General features: G+C 47.5%; 1 protein-coding gene across 1 annotated transcript in view; it reads left to right on the top strand.

Moving 5' to 3' along the window:
• Positions 1 to 295: 295 nt before the first annotated feature.
• PAX7 (paired box 7) overlaps positions 296 to 24698 on the top strand; it is a 59119-nt gene continuing 34716 nt past the window's right edge. The window contains exons 1-2 of the mRNA XM_081954700.1: positions 296 to 383; positions 4622 to 4818. Coding sequence (XP_081810826.1) covers positions 320 to 383; positions 4622 to 4818 — 261 coding nt within the window. The 5' untranslated portion in view covers positions 296 to 319. The remainder of the gene's footprint in view (positions 384 to 4621; positions 4819 to 24698) is intronic.

Here is a 24698-nt window from a genome sequence, read left to right as displayed (position 1 = left end):
TGTATTCCCTAATTTTCCGTTACTGCTCTCTGTGTTTTTACCAACGCCTCTCGTTCCTTACCTGGTGCCCTGCTGGTCTTCATCTCCCATGATTCTCTGCCATGATTCTAGGAGTCATGGTCCCGTGTTAGAAGATGCCTTTCTTTGCCCCTTTGGTGATGTATCAGACGCCGTCAAGTTGCGCAGCCCATAACAGGCTCCGCCTCTTTCTCCCCAGGTGTGGTTCAGCAACCGAAGAGCCCGTTGGCGCAAGCAGGCTGGGGCTAACCAACTGGCCGCTTTCAACCACCTCCTGCCCGGTGGCTTCCCCCCAACTGGCATGCCAACGTTGCCACCCTACCAGCTGCCCGATTCGACGTATCCGACCACCACTCTCTCCCAAGGTGAGCTCCTCTTGAGTCTTCCTAGGTAGGCCCAACAGGAAACACGAGCGATCGAGCTAATTCTGCTCTGTTACAGGGTCTCCTGCTTGAGCAGGGGGTTGGATTAGAACAGGGGTCCCCAACCTTTCGGACCTCAGGGACAACTAAATTCATATTTTGAAATCTCGCGGACCACTAACAAGATCTGCCTAATGACAGGCTGGGTGGGCGGTGGCAAGGTGGCCATGTGACGGGGTGGGCGTGGCCAACATGATGTCACTCACGTCAAGGGGCACCTCGCCAGCCTCTACTTGCCCCTCCCCTCCCAGCCACTCCTCACCCGCCCGGGCTCCTTACGGCCCCAACAGGAAGCAGTCACTGGATCTAAGCAGCCGCCACGAGAAAGAATTGGCAAAAAAGCTCAGTTCAAATTGGAATTGTCCAAGAAGGAGGCTCAGCAGAAGCACCTCACTGAGGACTAGGAGCATAGGCTTTCCAAGCAGAGGGAAGACCTGCGGGAGGGCAAGGCCAGGGACTGGCGCCTGGAGGCTCAGCGGGCTGAGATGGTCAGCCAGTTCCAGGCCATGATGCAGTCCCACTGGAACGAGGCCCTCCGGCTCTTTGCCACCAGCGGCTCTTCCCTCCAGCCTTCGCCCCAAAGCCCCCCACCAGGAGGCTGAAGCAGACCCCAAGTTTGAATTTCTGCCCCCCTCCGACCCGCACAAAAAGACCCCAAAGGGGGAGACTCTCTGCAGAAACACAAGCATTCATTGCACGTATCCGTCCCAGGGGGCGTAGTTTGAGGACCCCTGATTTAGTGCAATATAAAACATGCAAATAATTTTTCTGCAGACCACCAGTGGTCCACGGAGCACCAGTTGGTGACCGCTGGACTAGAGGACCTCCAAGGTCCCTTCCAATTCTGTTATTCCACCTATTTTCCCAATGTTATGCAGCCGAGGGCTCTGCTGCTTCTTGTCTAATCATCCCTTAAGCAGCATTTCTTCACCCCTTCTTCCAACATCTTTCTCCCACTCCGAGAAAGATGAGTGCCCGTTCTGCCCTATCCTGCAATCGGTGCCATTTTCTCTTTTATTTACAATCGGTTTCACCTCCCCCTTTGATTTGCACAACTCAAGGTGTCAGGGCATCAAATAGCAAATCGCCCTTAGACTTATATACCGCTTCATGGTGCGTTTACAGCCCTCTCTAAGCAGTTTACAGAGTCAGCCTCTTCCCCCTCCCCCCCCCGCAAAAAATCTGGGTCTTCATTTGACCCACCTCGGAAGGATGGAAGGCTGAGTCAACCTTGAGCCAGTCAGGATCAAACTGCTGGCAATTGGCAGAAATAACCTGCAATACTGCATTCTAACAGGAAGGAAGGAAGGAAGGAAGGAAGGAAGGAAGGAAGGAAGGAAGGAAGGAAGGAAGGAAGGAAGGAAGGAAGGAAGGAAGGAAGGAAGGAAGGAAGATAGCAATAACACTTAGACTTATATACCGCTTCAGGGTGCTTTTACAGCCCTCTCTAAGCAGTTTACAGAGTCAGCCTCTTGCCCCCAAAAATCTGGGTTTTCATTTGACCCACCTCGGAAGGACGGAAGGCTCAGTCAACCTTGAGCCAGTCAGGATCAAACTGCTGGCAATTGGCAGAAATAACCTGCAATACTGCATTCTAACAGGAAGGAAGGAAGGAAGGAAGGAAGGAAGGAAGGAAGGAAGGAAGGAAGGAAGGAAGGAAGGAAGGAAGGAAGGAAGGAAGATAGCAATAACACTTAGACTTATATACCGCTTCAGGGTGCTTTTACAGCCCTCTCTAAGCAGTTTACAGAGTCAGCCTCTTGCCCCCAAAAATCTGGGTTTTCATTTGACCCACCTCGGAAGGATGGAAGGCTGAGTCAACCTTGAGCCAGTCAGGATCAAACTGCTGGCAATTGGCAGAAATAACCTGCAATACTGCATTCTAACAGGAAGGAAGGAAGGAAGGAAGGAAGGAAGGAAGGAAGGAAGGAAGGAAGGAAGGAAGGAAGGAAGGAAGGAAGGAAGGAAGGAAGCAAGCAAGCAATAACACTTAGACTTATATACCGCTTCACAGTTGCTTTTGCAGCCCTCTTTAAGTGGTTTACAGAGTCAGCCTCTTGCCCCCCAACAATCTGGGTTCTCATTTTACTCACCTTCCCAAGGATGGAAGGCTGTCAATCTGCAGTTCGGTCAGGATTGAACTGTTGGTATTGGGCAGAGTTAGTCTGCAATAGCGCATTCTAACCACTAGGAGGGAGGGAAGGAGGGAAGGAAGATAGCAATAGCACTTAGACTTATCTACCGCTTGACAGCCCTCTCTAAGCGGTTTACAGAGTCAGCCTCTTGCCCCCCAACCATCGGGGTCCTCATTTGACCCACCTCGGAAGGACGGGAGGATGAATCAATCTGAAGCCTGGTGAGATTTGAACTGCCGAACTGCAGCTCGCAGTCAGCTGAAGTAGCCTGCGGTGCTGCGCTCTTAAGCACTGCGCCCCCTTCGGTTTCCCTACAAACTGAAACAACAGCTCTCATATCTTGTGTGAAACCGAAACTCCCTTGCTCGTTGGGGCATTCTGGGAGTGGAAGTCTGCTCGTCTTAAAGCAGTCCAGGTCGAGGAATACGGGCTGCTTTGAGGAGGCCGGTGCGTTTCCTCCTCAAACTTTGTACAAAGCAGTGACCTGCGGTGAGGTTTATGGCTGGTGAGGCTGGTGACGTCATCAGGAAGGCGGGGAATGGGACCACGTGTGCTGGAGGCTGAGGCTGCCTCAGCCTCCAGCACACGTGATCCCATTCCCCGCCTTCCTGAGCGTGCTCCGCCGGCATTGCGCTCCGCAGTCCTCGAAAGCGACTGGGGAACGACGAGAACCTTCCTGCCTCTGCTGGATTTCACGCGCTCCTCGCGACTGCAATATGCAGTCGCGAGGAGCGCGCAAAGTCCAGCAGAGGCAGGAAGGTTCTCGTCGTTCCCCAGTCGCTTTCGTGGCTTCATCATCCGGGAGCGCCGAGAACATTTCTGCCTCCACAGCTCCCGGGCGCGGCCGGACAGATGTATATAATAATATTATAATATTATATATATATATATATATATAGTATATAATATTATATACTATTATTTCATGAAGAGAGGTGAGGTTCTGCCTCCCCTGCCTCCCCTGACCGCACGTCCCTGGTACAAAGTTAAGGACTCCCTTACTACAGTTGGGGGGGGGGTTCTTTTCCAAGGAAGTGAGCGATGGCCTCAAATCTGTTGGCTGTTTGTGCCTTCAGACAAGTGTATGGGCGTTGCAATTCCTTTCTGGATTGCTTAGTTTTGTTGACTTCACAAGCTAGCGTACCCTCCTGGCGGTCTCCTGTCCCTTTCCTGGTGGCCTCCTTTCCGGGTCTCCTTCATTCTTTTCCGTCAACTCCTCAAGGAAATGCATGGTCCCTTCTGAATCGTTACTGTTGGTTGGCTTCTCAAGGTAGCCTTCCGTACCTGGTGGTCTCCTGTCCTTTTCCTGAGGGTGTCCTATCCTTTCCTGGTGGTCTCCTTTCCAGTTCTCCTCGCTTCTTTTCAGTCAAATCCTCAAGGAAATGCATGGTCCCTTCTGAATCGTTACTGTTGGTTGGCTTCTCAAGGTAGCCTTCCGTACCTGGTGGTCTCCTATCCCTTTCCTGAGGGTGTCCTATCCTTTCCTGGTGGTCTCCTTTCCAGTTCTCCTCGCTTCTTTTCAGTCAAATCCTCAAGGAAATGCATGGTCCCTTCTGAATCGTTACTGTTGGTTGGCTTCTCAAGGTAGCCTTCCGTACCTGGTGGTCTCCTGTCCCTTTCCTGAGGGTGTCCTATCCTTTCCTGGTGGTCTCCTTTCCAGTTCTCCTCGCTTCTTTTCAGTCAAATCCTCAAGGAAATGCATGGTCCCTGCTGAATCGTTACTGTTGTTGGCTTCTCAAGCTAGCCTTCTGTACCTGGTGGTCTCCTAGCCCTTTCCTGGTGGTCTCCTTTCCAGTTCTCCTCGCTTCTTTTCAGTCAGCTCCTCAAGGAAATGCACGGTCCCTTCTGAATCCTTACTCCCCCTGAATTCTCAAGCTAGCCTTCCGTACCTGGTGGTCTCCTATCCCTTTCCTCATGGCCTCCGTTCCAATCCTGGTGGCCTCCTTTCCATTCCTCCTCCAGCTTCTTTTCAGCCAGCTCTCCAAGGAAATGTGCTTGACTGTAGGCAAGCTCTTTCTCACGGCTCCTTCTCCCCCCCCCCCACAGACGGAGGCAGCACCGTGCACCGGCCCCAGCCTCTCCCGCCGTCCACCATGCACCAGGGGGGCCTGTCGGCAGCCACCCCCGACTCCAGCTCTGCCTACGGGGCCCGGCACAGTTTCTCCAGCTACTCGGACAGCTTCATGAATCCGACAGCTCCAGCCAACCATATGAATCCCGTCAGTAACGGACTGTCTCCACAAGTAAGTCATTCTTACTTTTCCTCTCTAGGCATTTGCAAAAGACATGGGGGGGGGGGGACAGGGACCCACGGAAGAGTGATGTTCCCCCGGGTGGGGCGCTGTGGGAATCATAGGGCCCCAACTGGGGTGGCTTACTGCTTTTCTTTTTTTTAATTTTTAATTTTTATAATTTTATTGTTTTAATTAAACAAAAAACACACACAAAAACGTTCTTCATTACATCTTCCAGAAAGCATGTCGATTGGTTGCAAATAAATTTCGTGCGTTACTACAATCATTCTTTATACTTCACTCATATTGAATTGTACATTTTAAATCAAAAATCTTTATACTATCAATATACCATCATTCTCGTTTAACTATATTTGTTTAAACGTGCTTTTGTCTAGAATCATTTATATTTATATTATAATAAATCTAGACAAAAAATTATTACTAGAATTTATAAGTACCCAGGAGAGATTACATCTTTATAACAAAATCTAAACAAAAAAATCTTTTCCCCAGGTCCCATATTATAGTTTATATCCAAATTGTTTTTACCAGTTAGAGTTATTATTTCATTATTATGGGTTATCTGTTAACGAATAAACATTTTAAAAACAAAAACATTCTATAAGCATCTACAAAGTTCTACTTATTAATCACCCCAAATGAACTAAGTTTTTATTTTTATTTTTATTACTGCTTTTCTGATATATTAAATTCTTGCCCGCCAACGCAACAATGGACAAGGCATCGCATTCTACAAAGAGCCTACTGTGTTTCCCCCAAAATAAGACAGGGTCTTATTTTCTTTTGACACTTCCCCCCCCTGCAAAATACGCGCTTGGTCTTGTTTTCGGGGAGGTCTTATTATTTTGGAGGTGCAGGAGGTCCCTTAACCTCGGATGAGCTGATCCAGAGAGGTCCAGAAGTTCTGTCTCTGTTTATGGCACACTCTTGCCCGCCCTAGCTTCCCTGGGCCTGTCGCTCTTTTTGCGGCCGCCACTAAGAGAAGGAGTGCGGTAGCTAGGGATTGCGGGAGTGGACACCGCGAGGCCATTCCGCGTGGATGACAGGTGCGTGTGGGGCGTGTTTCCCCCCCCCCCAGGAAATGATGGGGACTGGATGTTGCATGCGTTTAAATATTTTCGGAGAGGGCTTATTTTAACACATGCGCTCAAAAGCTCGATTGGGCTTATTATCCCGGGAGGTCTTATTTTCAGGGAAACCGGGTAGAAAATCCTTTTCGTTCCTTGACGTCACCTGTGCTTTTCCTCCTTATATCAGCCTCCCCGGTTCAGTTTTTCGCTCCGATTTTGCTAAAATAAAATTTTGCCCTTAACGTTGGGCCGATATTGCTGCTACCTTCAGAAATCCTCACGTATCCCTAAAGCGATATTTTAATTTTCCCGCGACTCACGAGCTCTTCGTTGGGATTGGAAACATGCCGCTGTTTGATTTTGTTCGGGGAAAATGGGGGTCAGGGAGAAGCTGTGGATTCCTGCCTCTTCGGGGGAATCCCCTACCCCGTTTTAGCCCACTTTGACGGAGCCAGCAAAAGTAGAAATCTTTTTTTTTTTAAAATCCATCCACTGTTTTGTCCCATGTCAACAAATCTCCCCCACTCTCTACGGCTTTCTACGCACACCATTAAACTTTATTACCGGTGTTTTGAGCGAGGCATGAGAAAAATTCAGATCTGGAGACAGGGCTAAATCTCCTTTTTTTTACTCCTGCACACATTTTTACACAGTTTATCAATGGAGCAGTAAAGTTGGGTCCCCCATCGCCAGGAGAGAAATGGATTTCTGAGAGAGAGAGAGAGAGAGAAAGAGAGGAGAGAGAGAGAAAAAAATCAGCCACACTGAACGTGTCTCTTCTTTTGATGTGTTTGTCTGACATTATTTTGATTTTACTGCATGGTCTTGTAACGGATTTAAAGATGTCCTCGCTTTGGCCGTTCTAAGGAAAGTCGTAACTGCTTTACTTTGCTGATTTGCAAACTGGGAAAATCACACCTTCTTAGCTTATTACTTTTTCCAAGTTTCATTTCCATCTGACGGGATAGTGCAAATCTACAAAAAGAGGAATAAAGGAAATTTAATCCTACCTAAAAATAATCAGGGGTCTAAAATTTAGACGCTTCTTTGGATATAAGGGGGAGGACTGTGAAACCACGAATGTGTGGGTACAAACGGTTTGTATATATATATATTTGTTTTATAACCTTCCTTTCCTGCAAGCCTTACTTTGGAAAAGTCAAAGATCTTTCTTCATGTGCAAATTTCCTAATTACCGTGTTTCCCCGAAAATAAGAATTATTTTCTTTTGGCACCACCACCCCCCCGGAAATAAGCGCTTGGCCTTATTTCTGGGGAGGTCTCAATATTTTTGAGGTGCAAGAAGCGGTGACCGTGGTCACCTCGTGGCTGCTGCTGCGTTGCAATATTTTCGGGGAGGGTTTATTTTTGGGGAGGGTTTATTTTCGGGGAGGTCTTATTTTAGCACATGCGCTCAAAAGCCCGATTGGACTTATTATCTGGGGAGATCTTATTTTCGGGAAAACAGGACGTGTAGGTTCTAACGTGGGAAATTCATTCCGTACATGCTCAGAGGCCAGTTGAGGAGGGCCCCGGAGGAAAGTCAGAAAGGCAGAAGGGAGGGTTTAAGTATCAAATAGAACCCCAAATAGGAAAGATAAGATAAATTTAGTTCCTGATTTCGGGCACGTACCCTCTTTCCCCGAAAATAAAGACCTCCCCGCATAATTAGGTGACCTAACTCGCTACCTCCTGCACCTCCAAAATAATAAGACCTCCCTCAAAATAAGGCCAAGCGCTTAATTCATGGGGTCAAAAGAAAATAAGACTTATTTTCGGGGAAACATGGTAGAAGTTGGTTTGCAAGGCAGAGGGGATCCTTTTCAACGCAATTAGCCAGCAAGAAAAATAATCTTTCAATCTACTTCTGCCAAATTTTCCACTTAGGAGGCGGGGGGGGGGGGGGAATCAGAATAATTTCATTCCAAAAACACGGACAGAGCGCAGGGAGTTTGGGATCTGTTTCGAAAACCCCTCAAAAAGCGAGGGGGGGAAATCGATGGTATCTGTGATGTTCTCTTGGCAAAGAGGAGAACATAAATTGCAAACTGCATTCAGGCTCACGTCAAACTACTTTCAAGCGCTGGTGTCACCTTTAAACGCGGTTGGTGTAGAAAAACCTGCCAGGAAATTAGAAGATTCATCCTTTAGGAGGAGAAAAAAAAGTTCTGTCCAATCATTTATCCCAATAAAAGATGGCAGGGAATGTCCATCCATGGGGAATGAAGGGCATTTTTATTCCCAGTAAAATGCTCCCACACTGTTTATTTTCATAGTATTAAGAATTATTATTGTTGTTGTTGTTGTTGTTTTTGCTTTAACTCCCCCTTTATTAAACTAGCTTTGAATAAGTTGTAGCATTCCTTATGCCTTCATTCATAAGCTAACTGAATTTTTTTAGTTTGGTATTTGTTTTGAATATAGTCAATCCATCTTCTCCAGTCCAGCTTGTACTTCTCATCCGAATGGTCCTTCTGATGCGCTGAAATTTTGGCCATCTCTGCTAAGTTTACTACTTTTAACGTCCATTCTTGGATAGCGGGCAACTCTTCCTTCTTCCAATATTGCGCCACCAACAATCTTGCTGCCGCCATTAGGTTCAAAATCAAATTAGTCTCTATAACAGTACAATCTGAAACTATGCCTAACAAAAACAACTGGGGTGTGAACTTTATCCTCTTTTTCAAAATATTTTGAATAACCCACCATATTTTTATCCAAAATGCTTTAACTTTTTTACAAGTCCACCAAATATGGTAGTATGTGGCATTAACACAATCACATCTCCAACATTTAGATTGTAGATTCAGAGACATACAGGCTAGCCTTTTTGGATCTAAATGCCATCTGTACAACATCTTGTAAAAATTTCTCTCTCAAGTTCTGAGCTTGTGTACATTTTACATTTCTTACCCAGATCTCTTCCCATGTTCCCATCAGTATTGGTTCTTCAAAATTTTGTGCCCATTTTATCATACAATCTTTCACTAATTCTGTTTCTGAGTCTATTTCTATCAATACATTATACAACCTTTTTATGTGCATTTGACCCTGATCCCTGATTTGTTTTATCGAATTATCCTCATTTTGGATGATACCAGTTTTCTGGTCTTTTTTCCATCTAGCCTGTAACTGACCATACTGAAACCAGGTTTGAATTACCTTTTCGTCTCTTAATACATTCAAAGATTTTAACTGTAAGTTGTCATTGTTGTTATTGTTATATTCGGCCATGCCGATGGCCAGCTTTTAGGTTTCACAGAACTCTTTCTCAGAGACGGTGAGGAACTGGAAATGTCTCTCATTGCATCCGCCTGTTGCAATTAGCGTCTCTCTCTCTCTTTCTCTGTTTCTTTCTCTCTCTCTCTGTCTCTCTGTATCTTTCTCTCTGTGTCTCTTTCTCTCTCTCTCTCTCTTTTTCTCTCTTTCTCTGTTTCTTTCTCTCTCTCTCTGTCTCTCTGTATCTCTCTGTCTCTTTCTTTCTCTCTGTCTCTTTCTCTCTCTCTCTGTTTCTTTCTCTGTCTCTCTCTGTCTCTCTGTAGCTCTCTCTCTCTCTGTCTCTTTCTCTCTCTCTTTCTCTGTTTCTTTCTCTCGCTCTCTCTATGTATCTCTCTCTCTGTCTCTTTCTCTCTCTTTTTTTCTCTCTTTCTCTGTTCCTTTCTCTCTGTGTGTCTCTCTGTATCTCTCTCTCTGTCTCTTTCTCTCTCTCTCTTTCTCTGTTTCTTTCTCTCTCTCTCTGTATCTCCGTATCTCTCTCTCTCTGTCTCTTTCTCTCTCTCTCTCTCTCTCTCTCTCTCTCTCTCTCTCTTTCTCTCTTTCTCTCTCTTTCTCTGTTTCTTTCTCTGTCTCTCTGTCTCTCTGTATCTCTCTGTCTCTTTCTCTCTGTCTCTCTGTCTCTTTCTCTCTCTCTCTCTCTGTTTCTTTCTCTCTCTCTCGGTCTCTGTCTGTCTGTCTGTCTGTCTCTCTCTCTCTCTCTCTCTATCTCTCGCTGTGAGGGGGCAAGTTGTTCAACCACCACCCTCCTGGCTTGTCTTTTGACCTCTTCCTAAATTGGACGCTGAACCATTTTCCCGTAAACCTTGCAGCCACGGCAGGCCTCTGTCCGTGTCAATTTCATTTTTCCAAGGGTAGAGGGCTCGGGCCATGCTGCCAAAGTTTGAGAGTGCAGGTTTTGGGAGGGGATGTGTGTGCGTTTCTCTCTCTCTCTCTCTCTCTCTCTCTCTCTCTCTCTCTCTCTCTCTCTGCAAAAGTCTTGTACCTACACGGCGCTAAGCCGGTAGAGCCACGGATGGTGATCTTCCCCCGGCCCCGGCCTTTTGCAAATTGGCAAGCGCGCCGGGGTCTCTAATGCCTCTTTCTCCTTGTGTCGCCATAATGCCGCGATGTTCCCAATCTGCTTTGAGGGATGGAAAGATTAAGAATAATAAAAAAAAATTGCAATAAAATATGTGTGAACGCGGGGGTAATTGTGGACAAATGCAGCATTCAAATTCATTTTTCCACTTCTTTCACATACCATTTCAATCTTATTTTCTGCTTATTAATGAGATCTTGTTGGCTGGAATGGGCAGAGCTGCCCGTTTTTCTGGAGTAATTGCACATAATTTTCTTTTCCAGCAGCGATTTGCATCTTCGCCCCCACCCCCTTCAATTCTTCACTGTTTAACACCCCCCCTCCTCCTTTCCAAATCTCCCCTTCTCTCTCTTTCCTCCCCCCCCCCCACTCCTTATTTCACACACACCCCTGCCTGTCTGGCAAGACTTAATTTTAAATGCTTATTATACACTTAGACACTTGGACCAAACCAAGCAACGGGTGGCAAAAAGAAACCATCAGCGTCAACCTCCCTCTCTCCTCCTTTTCTTTTTTTTTCTTTTTTCTTTTTTGCACCCTCGTTACCAGCCTTATCGCAGTTGTAATTAACGCTCTTAAAAACTGGGCGAAATCAGTTTTCTAGTTGCGGAGAAACAGCCCCCGACAACGCGGCTCGAAACTTTTCCTTCCTCGAAACGAATGTAAAAACGGAGAACGATGCCAAATCCCCAAAGGTTGATGTGTGTGTGTGTGTGTGTGTGTGTGTGTGTGTGTGTGTGTGTTTCCCCCCCCCCCCTAGTTGTTCGGTGAGGGGACACACAATTTTGTCACACGGCTTTGTCTATCCTGGGTCTTTCATTGCAAGAGATAAGCGGTACATCTTTTCGGTCATCTGGGCGGAGGGGGGGAGTAAATGATGGCGATTTATGTTTCAGGTCAAACCTTGTTCCACAGCCTAAGAATTCTTAGATAGTTGATAGATAGATAGATAGATAGATGATAGATAGATAGATAGATAGATAGATAGATAGATAGATAGATAGATGATAGACAGACAGACAGACAGACAGACAGACAGACAGGATAGATAGAAGATAGGCAGGCAGGCACAGACAGACAGACAGAGATGGTAGGTAGGTAGGTAGGTAGGTAGGTAGATAGATAGATAGATAGATAGATAGATAGATAGATAGATAGATGATAGATAGATAGACAGACAGACAGACAGACAGACAGACATGGTTGATTGATTGATTGATAGACAGACAGATAGATAGTCAGACTGACAAATGATAGAAGATAAGCAGGTAAGCACAGACAGACAGAGATGGTAGATAGATAGACAGATAGACAGACAGAGATGGTTGGTTGGTTGATTGATTGATTGATAGACAGACAGATAGACAGACAGACATGATAGATAGAAGATAGGCAGGCAGGCACAGACAGACAGACAGACAGAGATGGTAGATAGACAGACAGACAGAGATGGTTGATTGATTGATTGATTGATAGACAGACAAATAGACAGACAGACAGATGATAGAAGATAAGCAGGCAGGCACAGACAGACAGACAGGGATGGTAGATAGATGGATGGATGGATGGATGGATGGATGGATGGATGGATGGATGGATGGGTGATAGACAGACAGACATGGTAGACAGACAGACATGGTAGGTAGGTAGGTAGGCAGGCAGACCGACAGACAGACATTGTAGGTAGACAGACAGACAGATGGTAGGTAGGTAGATAGGTAGATAGACAGACAGATGAAGATAGAAGATAGGCAGGCAGGCAGGCAGGCAGGCAGGCAGGCAGACAAATGATAGAAGATAAGCAGGTAAGCACAGACAGACAGATATGGTAGAAAGATAGACAGACAGAGAAGGGTGATTGATTGATTGATAGACAGATAGACAGACATGATAGATAGGCAGGCAGGCACAGACAGACAGACAGACAGACAGACAGAGATGGTAGATAGACAGACAGACAGAGATGGTTGATTGATTGATTGATTGATAGACAGACAAATAGACAGACAGACAGACAGACAGATGATAGAAGATAAGCAGGCAGGCACAGACAGACAGACAGGGATGGTAGATAGATAGATGGATGGATGGATGGATGGATGAATGGATGGATGGATGGATGGATGGATGGATGGATGGATGGATGGGTGATAGACAGACAGACATGGTAGACAGACAGACATGGTAGGTAGGTAGGTAGGTAGGCAGGCAGACCGACAGACATTGTAGGTAGACAGACAGACAGACACAGACAGACAGGCAGATGGTAGATAGGTAGATAGACAGACAGACAGATGAAGATAGAAGATAGGCAGACAGGCAGGCAGGCAGGCAGGCAGACAGATATCTGTACTGCCAATAGCATCAATCTGGTTCTGAACGAAGCTACTCTTGCAAATAATACATTGCATACTTTTTTTTCTGGCTTTATCCCCCATCCCCTCGTTCCTGCTTCTCCGATCATTAGACGAAAAGCTTTTGCAAGCATTGCCATTATTGCAGCTACATGCTTAGCTGGATTTCTAAGAAAAGTTTTAGCCGTTACTTCGGGAAGGCGAAATAAAGCTCTCCGTAAACCAGGAAAACTTGTGAATAGAGGGAAACATTTTAAGAGTCGTGTCCTTCTGGAGTCGAAAGGTATTTCCTACAAAACAAGAGTTTCTTAGAAGTGAATATCTCTGTAGCCTTGTGCTTTTGATCCACTTCTTTTCTGTCTGAGGTCTCTTTTAATTGCACATTTTGCAATTAAAAAACCCCAACACCTTATTTCCTTTTCCTTGTTTGGAAACTGGGCTTCCATAAAAAAAGCTAGCCGTTCGTTGTTCTTTTTTCCCAGCCCCCTCCCTACCCCCAGACACCCCCCCCCCCACTCTGGCGTGCCTCAAAGTTTGGTAAATTATTAAACTCGAGAATCCCACAAAGCTGCTATTTCTTCGCTCTCCCGCCCCACCCCACCATCCCATCCCGCCTCTTCCATCTGTTCCTGTCAATTCGATGTGTCAGCTACAGGCTTGGGGGGGGGGGGGGGAGAGGAGAGAGGAAAGAAAGATGGATTTTCTCGTGTGAAAAGAGAAAGACATTTATTTTCCAGGACGTCAAGGTGATCTCTCTGTGAGGACTTTCAGCCCTATAACGGAGGCCCAGAAATGTCCTGTCGCTGTTGGGGACAGGTTGAAAGTCAGGAAAATAGATTGTGAAGATAGAGAAGGTTGATTTTGTGTTTAAAGCACATCCATGGAGGTAGGATAGAGAGAAGGAGCTTTTGATGAAGGTAGGGTGGAGAGAAGGAGCTTTTGATGAAGGTAGGGTGGACAGAAGTACCTTTTGATGGAGGTAGGGTGGAGAGAAGGAGCTTTTGATGAAGGTAGGATGGACAGAAGAACCTTTTGATGGAGGTAGGGTGGCGAGAAGAAGCTTTTGATGAAGGTAGGATGGAGAGGAGGAGTTTTTGATGAAGGTAGGGTGGAGAGGAGGAGCTTTTGATGAAGGTAGGGTGGACAGAAGAACCTTTTGATGGAGGTAGGGTGGAGAGAAGAAGCTTTTGATGAAGGTAGGATGGAGAGGAGGAGCTTTTGATGAAGGTAGGGTGGAGAGAAGAAGCTTTTGATGAAGGTAGGGTGGAGAGAAGGAGCTTTTGATGAAGATAGGGTGGAGAGAAGGAGCTTTTGATGAAGGTAGGATGGACAGAAGAACCTTTTGATGGAGGTAGGGTGGCGAAAAGAAGCTTTTGATGAAGGTAGGGTGGAGAGGAAGAGTTTTTGATGAAGGTAGGGTGGACAGAAGAACCTTTTGATGGAGGTAGGGTGGAGAGAAGAAGCTTTTGATGAAGTTAGGATGGAGAGGAGGAGCTTTTGATGAAGGTAGGGTGGAGAGGAGGAACTTTTGATGAAGGTAGGGTGGACAGAAGAACCTTTTGATGGAGGTAGGGTGGAGAGAAGAAGCTTTTGATGAAGTTAGGATGGAGAGGAGGAGCTTTTGATGAAGGTAGGGTGGACAGAAGAACCTTTTGATGGAGGTAGGGTGGAGAGAAGAAGCTTTTGATGAAGTTAGGATGGAGAAGAGGAGCTTTTGATGAAGGTAGAGTGGAGAGAAGGAGCTTTTGATGAAGGTAGGGTGGAGACAAGAACCTTTTGTTGAAGTTAGGGTGGAGAGAAGAAGCTTTTAATGAAGGTAGGATGGAGAGAAGAAGCTTTTGTTGAAAGTAGGGTGGAGAGAAGAACCTTTTGTTGAAGGTAGGGCGGAGAGAAGGTGATTTTTCCCTAAGATGGACAATCTCAATGGCCGCTCCTGAATTCTAGTTAGAAAGGAAAACATCCCCTTCTCCTGCCAATGTGCTGGTTTGATGGAGCCCAAACCCAGCTTCTTAGGTGCCCCATTATTCTCTTTTTTGAAAACTAGAAAAGGGAATCAGGTTTGTAGCAAAATGTCCCTCCTCTCTACCATCTTATCTTCTTTTCCAGAAACAGTCCTGCCTTTCTGGAAAGGAGGAATGGCAGCACAGTGGTAGGTTGAGGAGTGGACCCAGGGGAATCAGGGAGGTGGACATCTCACCATCAGTTAGCTGAACATTCAAGGCTCAGGGATGGTTTCTAACGCCAGCCTTTTTCAGCAGGTGCCCTCAAATTTTCCAAGTGCGAGCAAAAACTTGAGAATCTCTCCTCTTCCCCTTCCACCCAGTCTCCCTTCATGGGGCAGTCATGTTATCTTGGTGCATTGTGCTTTGTTGTTTTTTTTGAAAGCCTTTGAACCAACCAAGATCTCTGGTACCTTCGCCATTTCCCGTTTTGCCCAAAGATGCCTTCTGATCCCTTTCAAACTTAGAATAGAATAACAGAATTGGAAGGGACCTTAGAGGACTCCTAGTCCAACCCTCTGCCTGGGCAGGAAACCCTACACCACTTCAGACAAATGGTTATCCAACATCTTCTTAAAAACCTCCAGTGTTGGAGTATTCACATCTTCTGGAGGCAAGCTGTTTCACTGGTTAATTGTTCTAACAACTGTCAGGAAATTTCTCCTCAGTTCTAAGTTGCTTCTCTCCTTGATTAGTTTCCATCCATTGCTTCTTGTCCTGCCTTCAGGTGCTTTGGAGAATAGTTTGACTCCCTCTTCTTTGAGGCAACTCCTGAGATATTGGAAGACTGCTATCAGGTCTCCCCTAGTCCTTCTTTTCATTCAACTAGACATATCCAGTTCCTGCAACCGTTCTTCATATGTTTTAGTCTCCAGTCCCCTAATCATCTTTGTTGCTCTTCTCTGCACTCTTTCTAGAGTCTCCACATCTTTTTTACATCGTGGCGACCAAAACTGAATGCCGTATTCCAGGTGTGGCCTTACCAAGGCATTATAAAGTGGTATGAACTCTTCACGTGATCTTGATTCTATCCCTCTGTTGATGCAGCCTAGAACTGTGTTGGCTTTTTGGGCAGCTGCCAAATGTCCCTTCTTCTCTTTAACAAGGGGGAAACACCCACCCACCCACCCCAAAATTTGCCATCGTTCCCTCCTGCCCCTTCCAGTTGCTCTCTGTCTTTTTCCACGTCCGGATATCTTAACGGTGTCCACAGCTCTTGGCCACAGAGAATTGCAATGCAGAAATGATCTACCTTTATTTTGGTTTTTTTTTGTTTGTTTGTTTGTTATTCTTCTTTCCGAGATTAATAAGGGAACCCGGGAGACGAGTTGAGTTGAGAGAGGAGAGAAAATTAGCAATTAGCAACGCAAACAAGCCCCCCCCCCCCGGTGACCTCTGGGCTTCAGGGACGTTACTCCTTATGACCAGCTGCAGAGCGTTGTCGGGGCGGTGGCATCCTGGAGAAGGTCCTCAAGACCGACCAGGGCAGGACGTCCAGTGGATTGTCCCACCCTGGGTGCAAAATTGTGAGCAACCCTCGTGGTCTGCGAGTGATGCCAAGAAGGATTGCCAGGGGTCCCTTTGAATTGTCCGTCACCCGCGTAGAGTAGGAGAGGGCAGGCCCTAATTCTCTAACCAGTGCAGAATTTTATGGAAGTACAGCCCAGGGGTGAAATTCAGCAGGTTCTGACAGGTTCTGGAGAAACAGTAGCTGAAATTTTGAGTAGTTTAGAGAACCAGCAAATACCACCTCTGGCTGCCACCTGGAGTGGGGAGGGAATGGGGATTTTACAGCATCCTTCTCCTGGAGTGGGGAGGAATGGGGATTTTGCAGTATCCTTCCCCTGGAGTGGGGAGAGAATGGGGATTTTGCAGTATCCTTCCCCTGGAGTGGGGAGAGAATGGGGATTTTGCAGTATCCTTCCCCTGGAGTGGGGAGGAATGGGGATTTTGCAGTATCCTTCCCCTGGAGTGGGGAGGGAATGGGGATTTTGCAGTATCCTTCCCCTGGAGTGGGGAAGAATGGGGATTTTGCAGTATCCTTCCCCTGGAGTGGGGAGGGAATGGGGATTTTGCAGTATCCTTCCCCTGGAGTGGGGAGGGAATGGGGATTTTGCAGTATCTTTCCCCTGGAGTGGGGAGGGAATGGGGATTTTGCAGTATCCTTCCCCTGGAGTGGGGAGGGAATGGGGATTTTGCAGTATCCTTCCCCTGGAGTGGGGAGGGAATGGGGATTTTGCAGTATCCTTCCCCTGGAGTGGGGAGGGAATGGGGATTTTGCAGTATCTTTCCCCCTGGAGTGGGGAAGGAATGGATATTTTGCAGTATCCTTCCCTGGAGTGGGGAAGGAATGGATATTTTGCAGTATCCTTCCCTGGAGTGGGGAGGGAATGGGGATTTTGCAGTATCCTTCCCCTGGAGTGGGGAGGGAATGGGGATTTTGCAGTATCCTTCCTCTGGAGTGGGGAGGAATGGGGATTTTGCAGTATCCTTCCCTGGAGTGGGGAGGGAATGGGGATTTTGCAGTATCCTTCCCCCTGGAGTGGGGAGGGAATGGGGATTTTGCAGTATCCTTCCCCCTGGAGTGGGGAAGGAATGGATATTTTGCAGTATCCTTCCCTGGAGTGGGGAGGGAATGGGGATTTTGCAGTATCCTTCCCCTGGAGTGGGGAGGGAATGGGGATTTTGCAGTATCCTTCCTCTGGAGTGGGGAGGGAATGGGGATTTTGCAGTATCCTTCCCCTGGAGTGGGGAGGGAATGGGGATTTTGCAGTATCCTTCCCCTGGAGTGGGGAAGAATGGGGATTTTGCAGTATCCTTCCCCTGGAGTGGGGAGGGAATGGGGATTTTGCAGTATCCTTCCCCTGGAGTGGGGAGGGAATGGGGATTTTGCAGTATCTTTCCCCTGGAGTGGGGAGGGAATGGGGATTTTGCAGTATCCTTCCCCTGGAGTGGGGAGGGAATGGGGATTTTGCAGTATCCTTCCCCTGGAGTGGGGAGGGAATGGGGATTTTGCAGTATCCTTCCCCTGGAGTGGGGAGGGAATGGGGATTTTGCAGTATCTTTCCCCTGGAGTGGGGAGGGAATGGGGATTTTGCAGTATCCTTCCCCTGGAGTGGGGAGGGAATGGGGATTTTGCAGTATCCTTCCCCTGGAGTGGGGAGGGAATGGGGATTTTGCAGTATCCTTCCCCTGGAGTGGGGAGGGAATGGGGATTTTGCAGTATCCTTCCCCTGGAGTGGGGAGGGAATGGGGATTTTGCAGTATCTTTCCCCCTGGAGTGGGGAGGGAATGGGGATTTTGCAGTATCCTTCCCCCTGGAGTGGGGAAGGAATGGAGATTTTGCAGTATCCTTCCCTGGAGTGGGGAGGGAATGGAGATTTTGCAGTATCCTCCCCCTGCCACACCCACCAAGCTACGCCCACAGAACCGGTAGTAAAAAAAAATTGAATTTCACCACTGGTCCCGCCATCTTCCCTGCTCCAGGGCACTCTATCCTCAGAAAGTAGCGCGAAGGAGCCGCAGAGCGTTTCACTGAGAAACTGACTTGTCCACCGTACAGTTGGCGGTGTCACTGGGAAGGGGTGCTCTTTGGGGGGGAACAGCAGCCCCTAAAAATAAGAGCAGAGGGTTTGAGGGGTGCCAGACTCTTCCCCGCGAAGGAGAACGGGGCCTTTTCCAGCCAGACGAGACAAGGAAGCCCACCCCCCACCCCACCCACTCCACACGCACGGGTCGCCAGGCTGAAAGGAGGGAAACTGATCAAAGGTGTGGACAGCTGGAGCTTTCCCGATAAGGCCCGTATTAAGGCTTATCGGGCTCAGGGATGAGGCCTATCCCATTGCAGTCAATAAGGGCTTGAGAACGGATCACGGCTCCCCCGGGAATCCCAGCAGAGAGCAAGGGGGGGTGGGCTGCGATTTAATCGCAGCTCTGCAGCCAGAGGGGACCGAAACAGGCTTCTCCCACCCGCCCTCCCCTCAACCATCCTCCCCATCCGGGTTTCTGCTCTGTAGCCCCTACGCGGGTTACAAACAGGGGCAGTCCCGGGGACAAAGGAATAATGTCTTCAGCGACGCAGAATGGAGTGCCAGGGATAGAGAAGGGACGTGTGGCTGTCCCCAGGCCCATTTCTGACAGCAAACACGGCCATCAAATGCCGTTCGTCTCTGGCCAGGGGGATCTCGAGTCGCCGTAAGTGTGGGCACTGTTTTATTTTATTTTTTCTGTGGGGCAACAAGGCTCCCTCGTTCCCTACAAGCACTGGAGGGGAAGAATTGCCCCCTTCTTCTGTTTTCGCCTTGCCAAACAGCCTCTCCCTGCCCAAACTCAGGTGGCACAGAGGAAAAACTCATAGACCAGCCTGGCTTCTCCATCCAAATGGAGAAAAAGCCAACCCAGTTCTAGGCGGCATCAAGAGAGGGATAGAATCAAGATCACGTGAAGTGTTGATACCACTTTTTAAGGCCTTGGTAAGGCCACGCCTGGAATACGGCATCCAGTTTTGGTCGCCACAATGTAGAAAAGATGTGGAGACTTTAGAAAGAGTGCAGAGAAGAGCAACCAAGAGGATTAGGGGACTGGAGGCTAAAACATATGAAGAACGGTTGCAGGAACTGGGTATGTTTAGCTTAAGAGAAAGAAGGACCAGGGGAGACATGATAGCAGTGTTCCAATATCTCAGGGGCTGCCACAAAGAAGAGGGAGTCAAACTATTCTCCAAGGCACCTGAGGGTAGAACAAGAAGCAATGGGTGAAAACTAATCAAGGAGAGAAGCAACCTAGAACGAAGGAGAAATTTCCTGACAGTTGTAAGAACAATTAACCAGTGGAACAGCTTGCCTCCAGAAGATGTGAATGCTCCAACATTGGAAGTTTTGGAGAAGATGTTGGATAGCCCTTTGTCTGAAATGGTGTAGGGTTTTCTGCCTAGGCAGGGGGTTGGACTAGAGGACCTCCAAGGTCCCTTCCAACTCGGTTATACTATTCTATTCTAAAGTCAACCACACACCCACTCCCCGCAATCCCCTCCACTTTATTGCCCTGAGGCCGTTCTGCCTCTGTCCCCTTCCAGCCTGCCTCATGGGGGCCTGGGAACCCCAAGGGGCGCAGGGGGGGGCACCTCCTTAGTGCAAAGTAGGACTGCGGGCTGATAAAGGCCCTGCTGCATCCAGAGATGTGTCCATCCCCAAAGAGGTCAAAATTTGGGTTGCGGTCAGTCAGTGTGGGGAGACAGGTGAATTCACTCTCTAGGCCTGGCTGGAGAATTTGCAGGCTTCTCTTCTTCCTGGCAAGAGTCCGAAACCCACCTGTAGGGAGGTCTCTTCACCTTCTTCTCCTCCATTTTATCTTCCCCTCCTCCGTCTTCTCCTCTTCCACCTTTCTCCTCGTCTGTTCCTTTTTTCTCCTCTTCTATCTCAATCTCTATCTTCTTTCCTTCCTCCTTCTCTTTCTTCTCTACCTATCTTCTCCTCTTCCTTCTCCATTTTATCTTCCCCTCCTCCGTCTTCTCCTCTTCCACCTTTCTCCTCCTCTGTTCCTTCCTTCTCCTCTTCTATCTCAATCTCTATCTTCTCCCCTTCCTCCTTCTCTTTCTTCTCTACCTATCTTCTCTTTCTTCTCCATCTTAGCTTCCCCTCCTCCATCCTTCTCCTCTTCTATCTCAATATCTTCTCCTCTTCCTTCTTCTCTTTCTTCTCTACCTATCTTCTCCTCTTCCTTTCTCCATCTCCTTCTCTTTCTCTGTTCCTTCCTTCTCCTCTTCTATCTCCATCTCTATTTTCTCTGCTTCCTCCTTCTCTTTCTTCTCTACTTATCTTCTCCTCTTCCGCCTTTCTCCTTCTCTGTTCCTTCCTTCTCCTCTTCTATCTCAATCTCTATCTTCTCTTCCTCCACCTCTACTTTCTCCCCTTCCTCTCCTTCCCTTTCTTCTCCATCTCCTCCATCTTCACCTTCATTCCCACCTCTGAGATGCCGGCCCATGCCGCCCAGCCCCACTCCCGGTGCCACCTTGGCCCCACCTCTGTGCCGGGCCCTCCCTTGCCCTCCCCGTCCCTTCCCTGCACCCCATCTGGGCTCCTTTTACTCCTCTGCTCATTTGTTCTCCCCTCCTTTGATGTCGAGGAGAGCCGCCTGTCCATCGGTGCCTCTGCCGTTGCCGCCACGGAGGGATCAGAAGTTTGCTGTGTCTTCGGCGGCCTCCTTCTTTGATCCGTGTCCTGAGGCCCCCTTGACGGCGGGGGGAAAAAAATAAAAAAATAAAATTAAAAAAAAACGACACAAAACGAGTCACTCAGAGTGATTCCTGACAAGTGTCTCCTTGAGATAAGGAAGCCGTGGGTGTCTTGGGTCTCCCCCCCCCCTTTTCATTTTTAATACCTCTCTTGCTTTTCCCTCAGAAGCGGCTGCCTTCAACTGCTGAGGAGAGCCACCGAGCCCTTTTTAAAAATTATTTCTCTCTCTTTTTCTCTCTTTCTCTTTCTTTTTCTCTCTCTCTCTTTCCCTTTCTCTTTCACTCTCTTTTTCTCTTTTCTCTCTCTGTTTCTCTGTCTCTTAAACACTCTTTCTCTCTCTCTTTCTCTCTCTTTCTTTTTCTCTCTCTCTCTTTCCCTTTCTCTCTCTTTCTCTCTGTCTCTCTCTTTTTCTCTCTCTTTTTCTCTCTTTTTTCTCTCTCTCTTTCCCTTTCTCTCTCTTTCTCTCTCTTTTTCTCTTTTCTCTCTCTTTCTGTTTCTCTCTCTCTTAAACACTTTCTCTTTCTTTCTCCTTCTTTCTCTCTCTCTTTCTCCTTTTTCTTACTCTCTCTTTCACTCTCTTTTTCTCTTTTCTCAACACTTTCCCTCTCTCTCTCTTTCTCTTTCTTTTTCTCTCTCTCTCTTTCCCTTTCTCTCTCTTTCTCTCTCTGTCTCTCTCTTTTTCTCTCTCTTTTTCTCTCTTTTTTCTCTCTCTCTTCCCTTTCTCTCTCTTTCTCTCTCTTTTTCTCTCTCTCTCTTTCCCTTTCTCTCTCTTTCTCTCTCTGTCTCTCTCTTTTTCTCTCTCTTTTTCTCTCTTTTTTCTCTCTCTCTTTCCCTTTCTCTCTCTTTCTCTTTTTCTCTTTTCTCTCTCTTTCTGTTTCTCTCTCTCTTAAACACTTTCTCTTTCTTTCTCCTTCTTTCTTTCTCTCTCTCTTTCTCCTTTTTCTTACTCTCTCTTTCACTCTCTTTTTCTCTTTTCTCTCTCTTTCTGTTTCTCTCTCTCTTAAACACTCTTTCTCTCTTTCTCTTTCTTTTTTTCTCTCTCTCTCTTTCCCTTTCTCTCTTTCTCTCTCTCTTTTTCTCTCTCTTTTTCTCTCTTTCTCTTTCTTTTTTCTCTCTCTTTCCCTTTCTCTCTCTCTCTTTTTCTCTTTTTTCTCTCTTTCTGTTTCTCTCTTAAACACTCTTTCTCTTTCTTTCTCCTTTCTTTCTCTCTCTCTCTTTCTCCTTTTTCTTACTCTTTCACTCTCTTTTTCTCTTTTCTCTCTTAAATACTCTTTCTCTCTCCCTTTCTCTCTCTCTCTCTCTTTCTGCCTCTTTCTGTCTCTTTCTCTTTTTCTCCCTTTTTCTCTCTTTTTCTTTTTATCTCTCTTTCTCTTTCCCTCTTCCTCTTTCTTACACTCTTCTTTCTCTCTTTCTCTCTCTCTTTCTCTCTCTCTTTCTCTCTCTCTTTCTCTTTGTCTCTCTCTTTCTCTTTTTCTCCCTTTTTCTCTCTGTCTTTTCTCTCTCTTTCTCTCTCCTTTCTCTCTCTTCCTCTTTCTCTCTCTCTCTTCCTATTTCTGTCTCTCTCTTTCTCTCTCTTTCTCCCTTTTTCCCTCTGTCTTTTTCTTTTTCTCTTTCTCTCTTCCTCTCTGTCTTTCTCGCACTCTCTCTCTTTTTGTCTCTCTCTTTTTCTCTCTCTTTCTCTCTTTCTCTTTCTGTCTCTCTGTCTCTCTCTCTCTCCAATCCCCCACCTGTGTGTGTGTGCATGTGTCTGTGTCTGTACAAAGAATTAGATGCTGCTGAGTTTGCCTGGAGTCTCCCCGCTCACCTGCCTCCTGTTTCTCCCCCCGTTCCGACTTGTCTTCCCTTTTTCTTTTAATATTCCCCACCGCCTCATTTCCTTTCTCCGTCTAATGCGGTGTGTCGGATGTTGCCACTTAAACCCAGCAACGGTTTAATTATGCGCCAGAAAGAAAAAAGGCTGATGAATGTGCAGGTGGCCGGGCGGGCGCTGAGTTATTATCTTTCACCTTGTCCACAGGGAAACACCTGCATTCCGGGTTTACTCAGGGGGGAGGGAAGCGGAGAAAGACCTGGGAGGGGGGGTGTTTGCCGCGGAAAGACCCCGATGCTAATAGCACTTTCCCACGGGTGGGCAACCCCTCCACGAATGCTCCAACAAGACAGGCGGGAGCCAACCCGCTTTTGCAGGCAGGGAGCTGGACAGGAGTGATATTCGCTTACTTCCTTTATCGGTGAGCGCGCCTGCTCACATCCATGCATGCGCTCGGCCTTCGCACGTGCGCTTTGATCGCTTGCGGGGCTTGCGGGCATGCCCGCGGCTTGAAAGTGTGCCTAAATGGGACAGCATAGATCCAGGGTGCAATTTCCACTATCGGTTCAGGTGAACGGGTACGAACCGGCTGAATATCGCCTCTGAAGCCGGAGGACTTTTAACCAGGGTTCGCTGGAGGGATGGAGGGAACCGGTCGCGTAAAGTGAACCTGTTTGGTTTGCGGATGGCCAGGGGATTGCATCAGTAAGACGATCGGTAATAGCAAGAGCATTAGCACTTATATACCGCTTCACAGGGCTTCACAGCCCTCTCTAAGCGGTTGACAGAGTCAGCCTCTTGCCCCCCAACAATTTGGGTCCTCATTTGACCCACCTCGGAAGGACCGAAGGCTGAGTCAACCTTGAGCTGTTCAGGATCGAACTGCTGGCAGGGGCACAGGGAAGGAAGGAAGGAAGGAAGGAAGGAAGGAAGGAAGGAAGGAAGGAAGGAAAGAAGGAAGGAAGGAAGGAAGGAAGGAAGGAAGAGCAATTAGACATATACCACTTCACAGGGATTTACAGCCCTCTCTAAGGCCTTTACAAAGTCAGCATATTGCTGCCAACAATGGAAGGCTGAATCAACCTTGAGCTGGTCAGGATCGAACTGCGGACAGGGGCACAGGGAGGGAGGGAGGGAGGGAGGAATAGCACTTAGAGTTATATATCGCTTCACAGGGATTTACAGCTCTCTCTAAGCGGTTTACAGAGTCAGCATATTGCTGCCAACAATGGAAGGCTGAGTCAACCTGGTTGGCCTGGTCAGGATCGAACTGTTGACAGTAGGCAAAATTCGCCACTCATACCGCATTCTAACCACTGCGCCACCACGATTCAACCGTCTGCACTGCATTGTCCAGTAGATGGACATTGCATTGCAAACAAGGAGGGGTCAGAGAGAGAGAGAGAGAGAGAGAGAGAGATCTTCCTTTTGACTGGCATCGATCGTACGTACCAAAGATCAGTGGCGGTATTCAGCCGGTTCAGATCGGTTCAAGCAAATCGGGAGTGGCAACTTGGGAATGGGCCTGTCCACCCACCCCAGCTCAATGCCGTCCTATTTAGCCACGTTTTCTAAGTCATGCACAGGCATGCGCAGGAGGCCACAAGCATGCGTGGAAGGTGCATGCCAGCGGTGGTATTCAGCCGGTTCGGACTGGTTTCAGGGAACCGGTAGTGGAAATTTTGAGTAGTTTGGAGAACTGGCAAAAATGCCACTTGTGGCTGGCCCCGCCCTCCTGCCCCCATCGTTTTTGTCTCTCTCTTTCTCTCTCTTTCTCTTTTTCTCTCTGTCTTTTTCTCTCTCTCTTCCTCTTTCTCTCTCTTTCTGTTTCTCTCTCTCTCTCTTTCTCTTTTTCTCCCTTTTTCTCTCTTGTCTTTTTCTCTTCCTCTCTTCCTCTCTCTCTTTTGAGTAATTTGGAGAACTGGCAAAATGCCACCTCTGGCTGGCCCCGCCCTCCCATGCCCATCGTTTTTGTCTCTCTCTTACTCTCTCTTTCTCTCTTTCTCCTTTTTTCTCTCTGTCTTTCTTTTTCTCTCTCTTTCTC

Source organism: Natrix helvetica (assembly GCF_964273705.1).
Source record: "Natrix helvetica genome assembly, chromosome: 5".
Taxonomy (NCBI): Eukaryota; Metazoa; Chordata; class Lepidosauria; order Squamata; family Natricidae; genus Natrix; species Natrix helvetica.
This window is presented reverse-complemented; position numbering and strand designations above follow the sequence as displayed.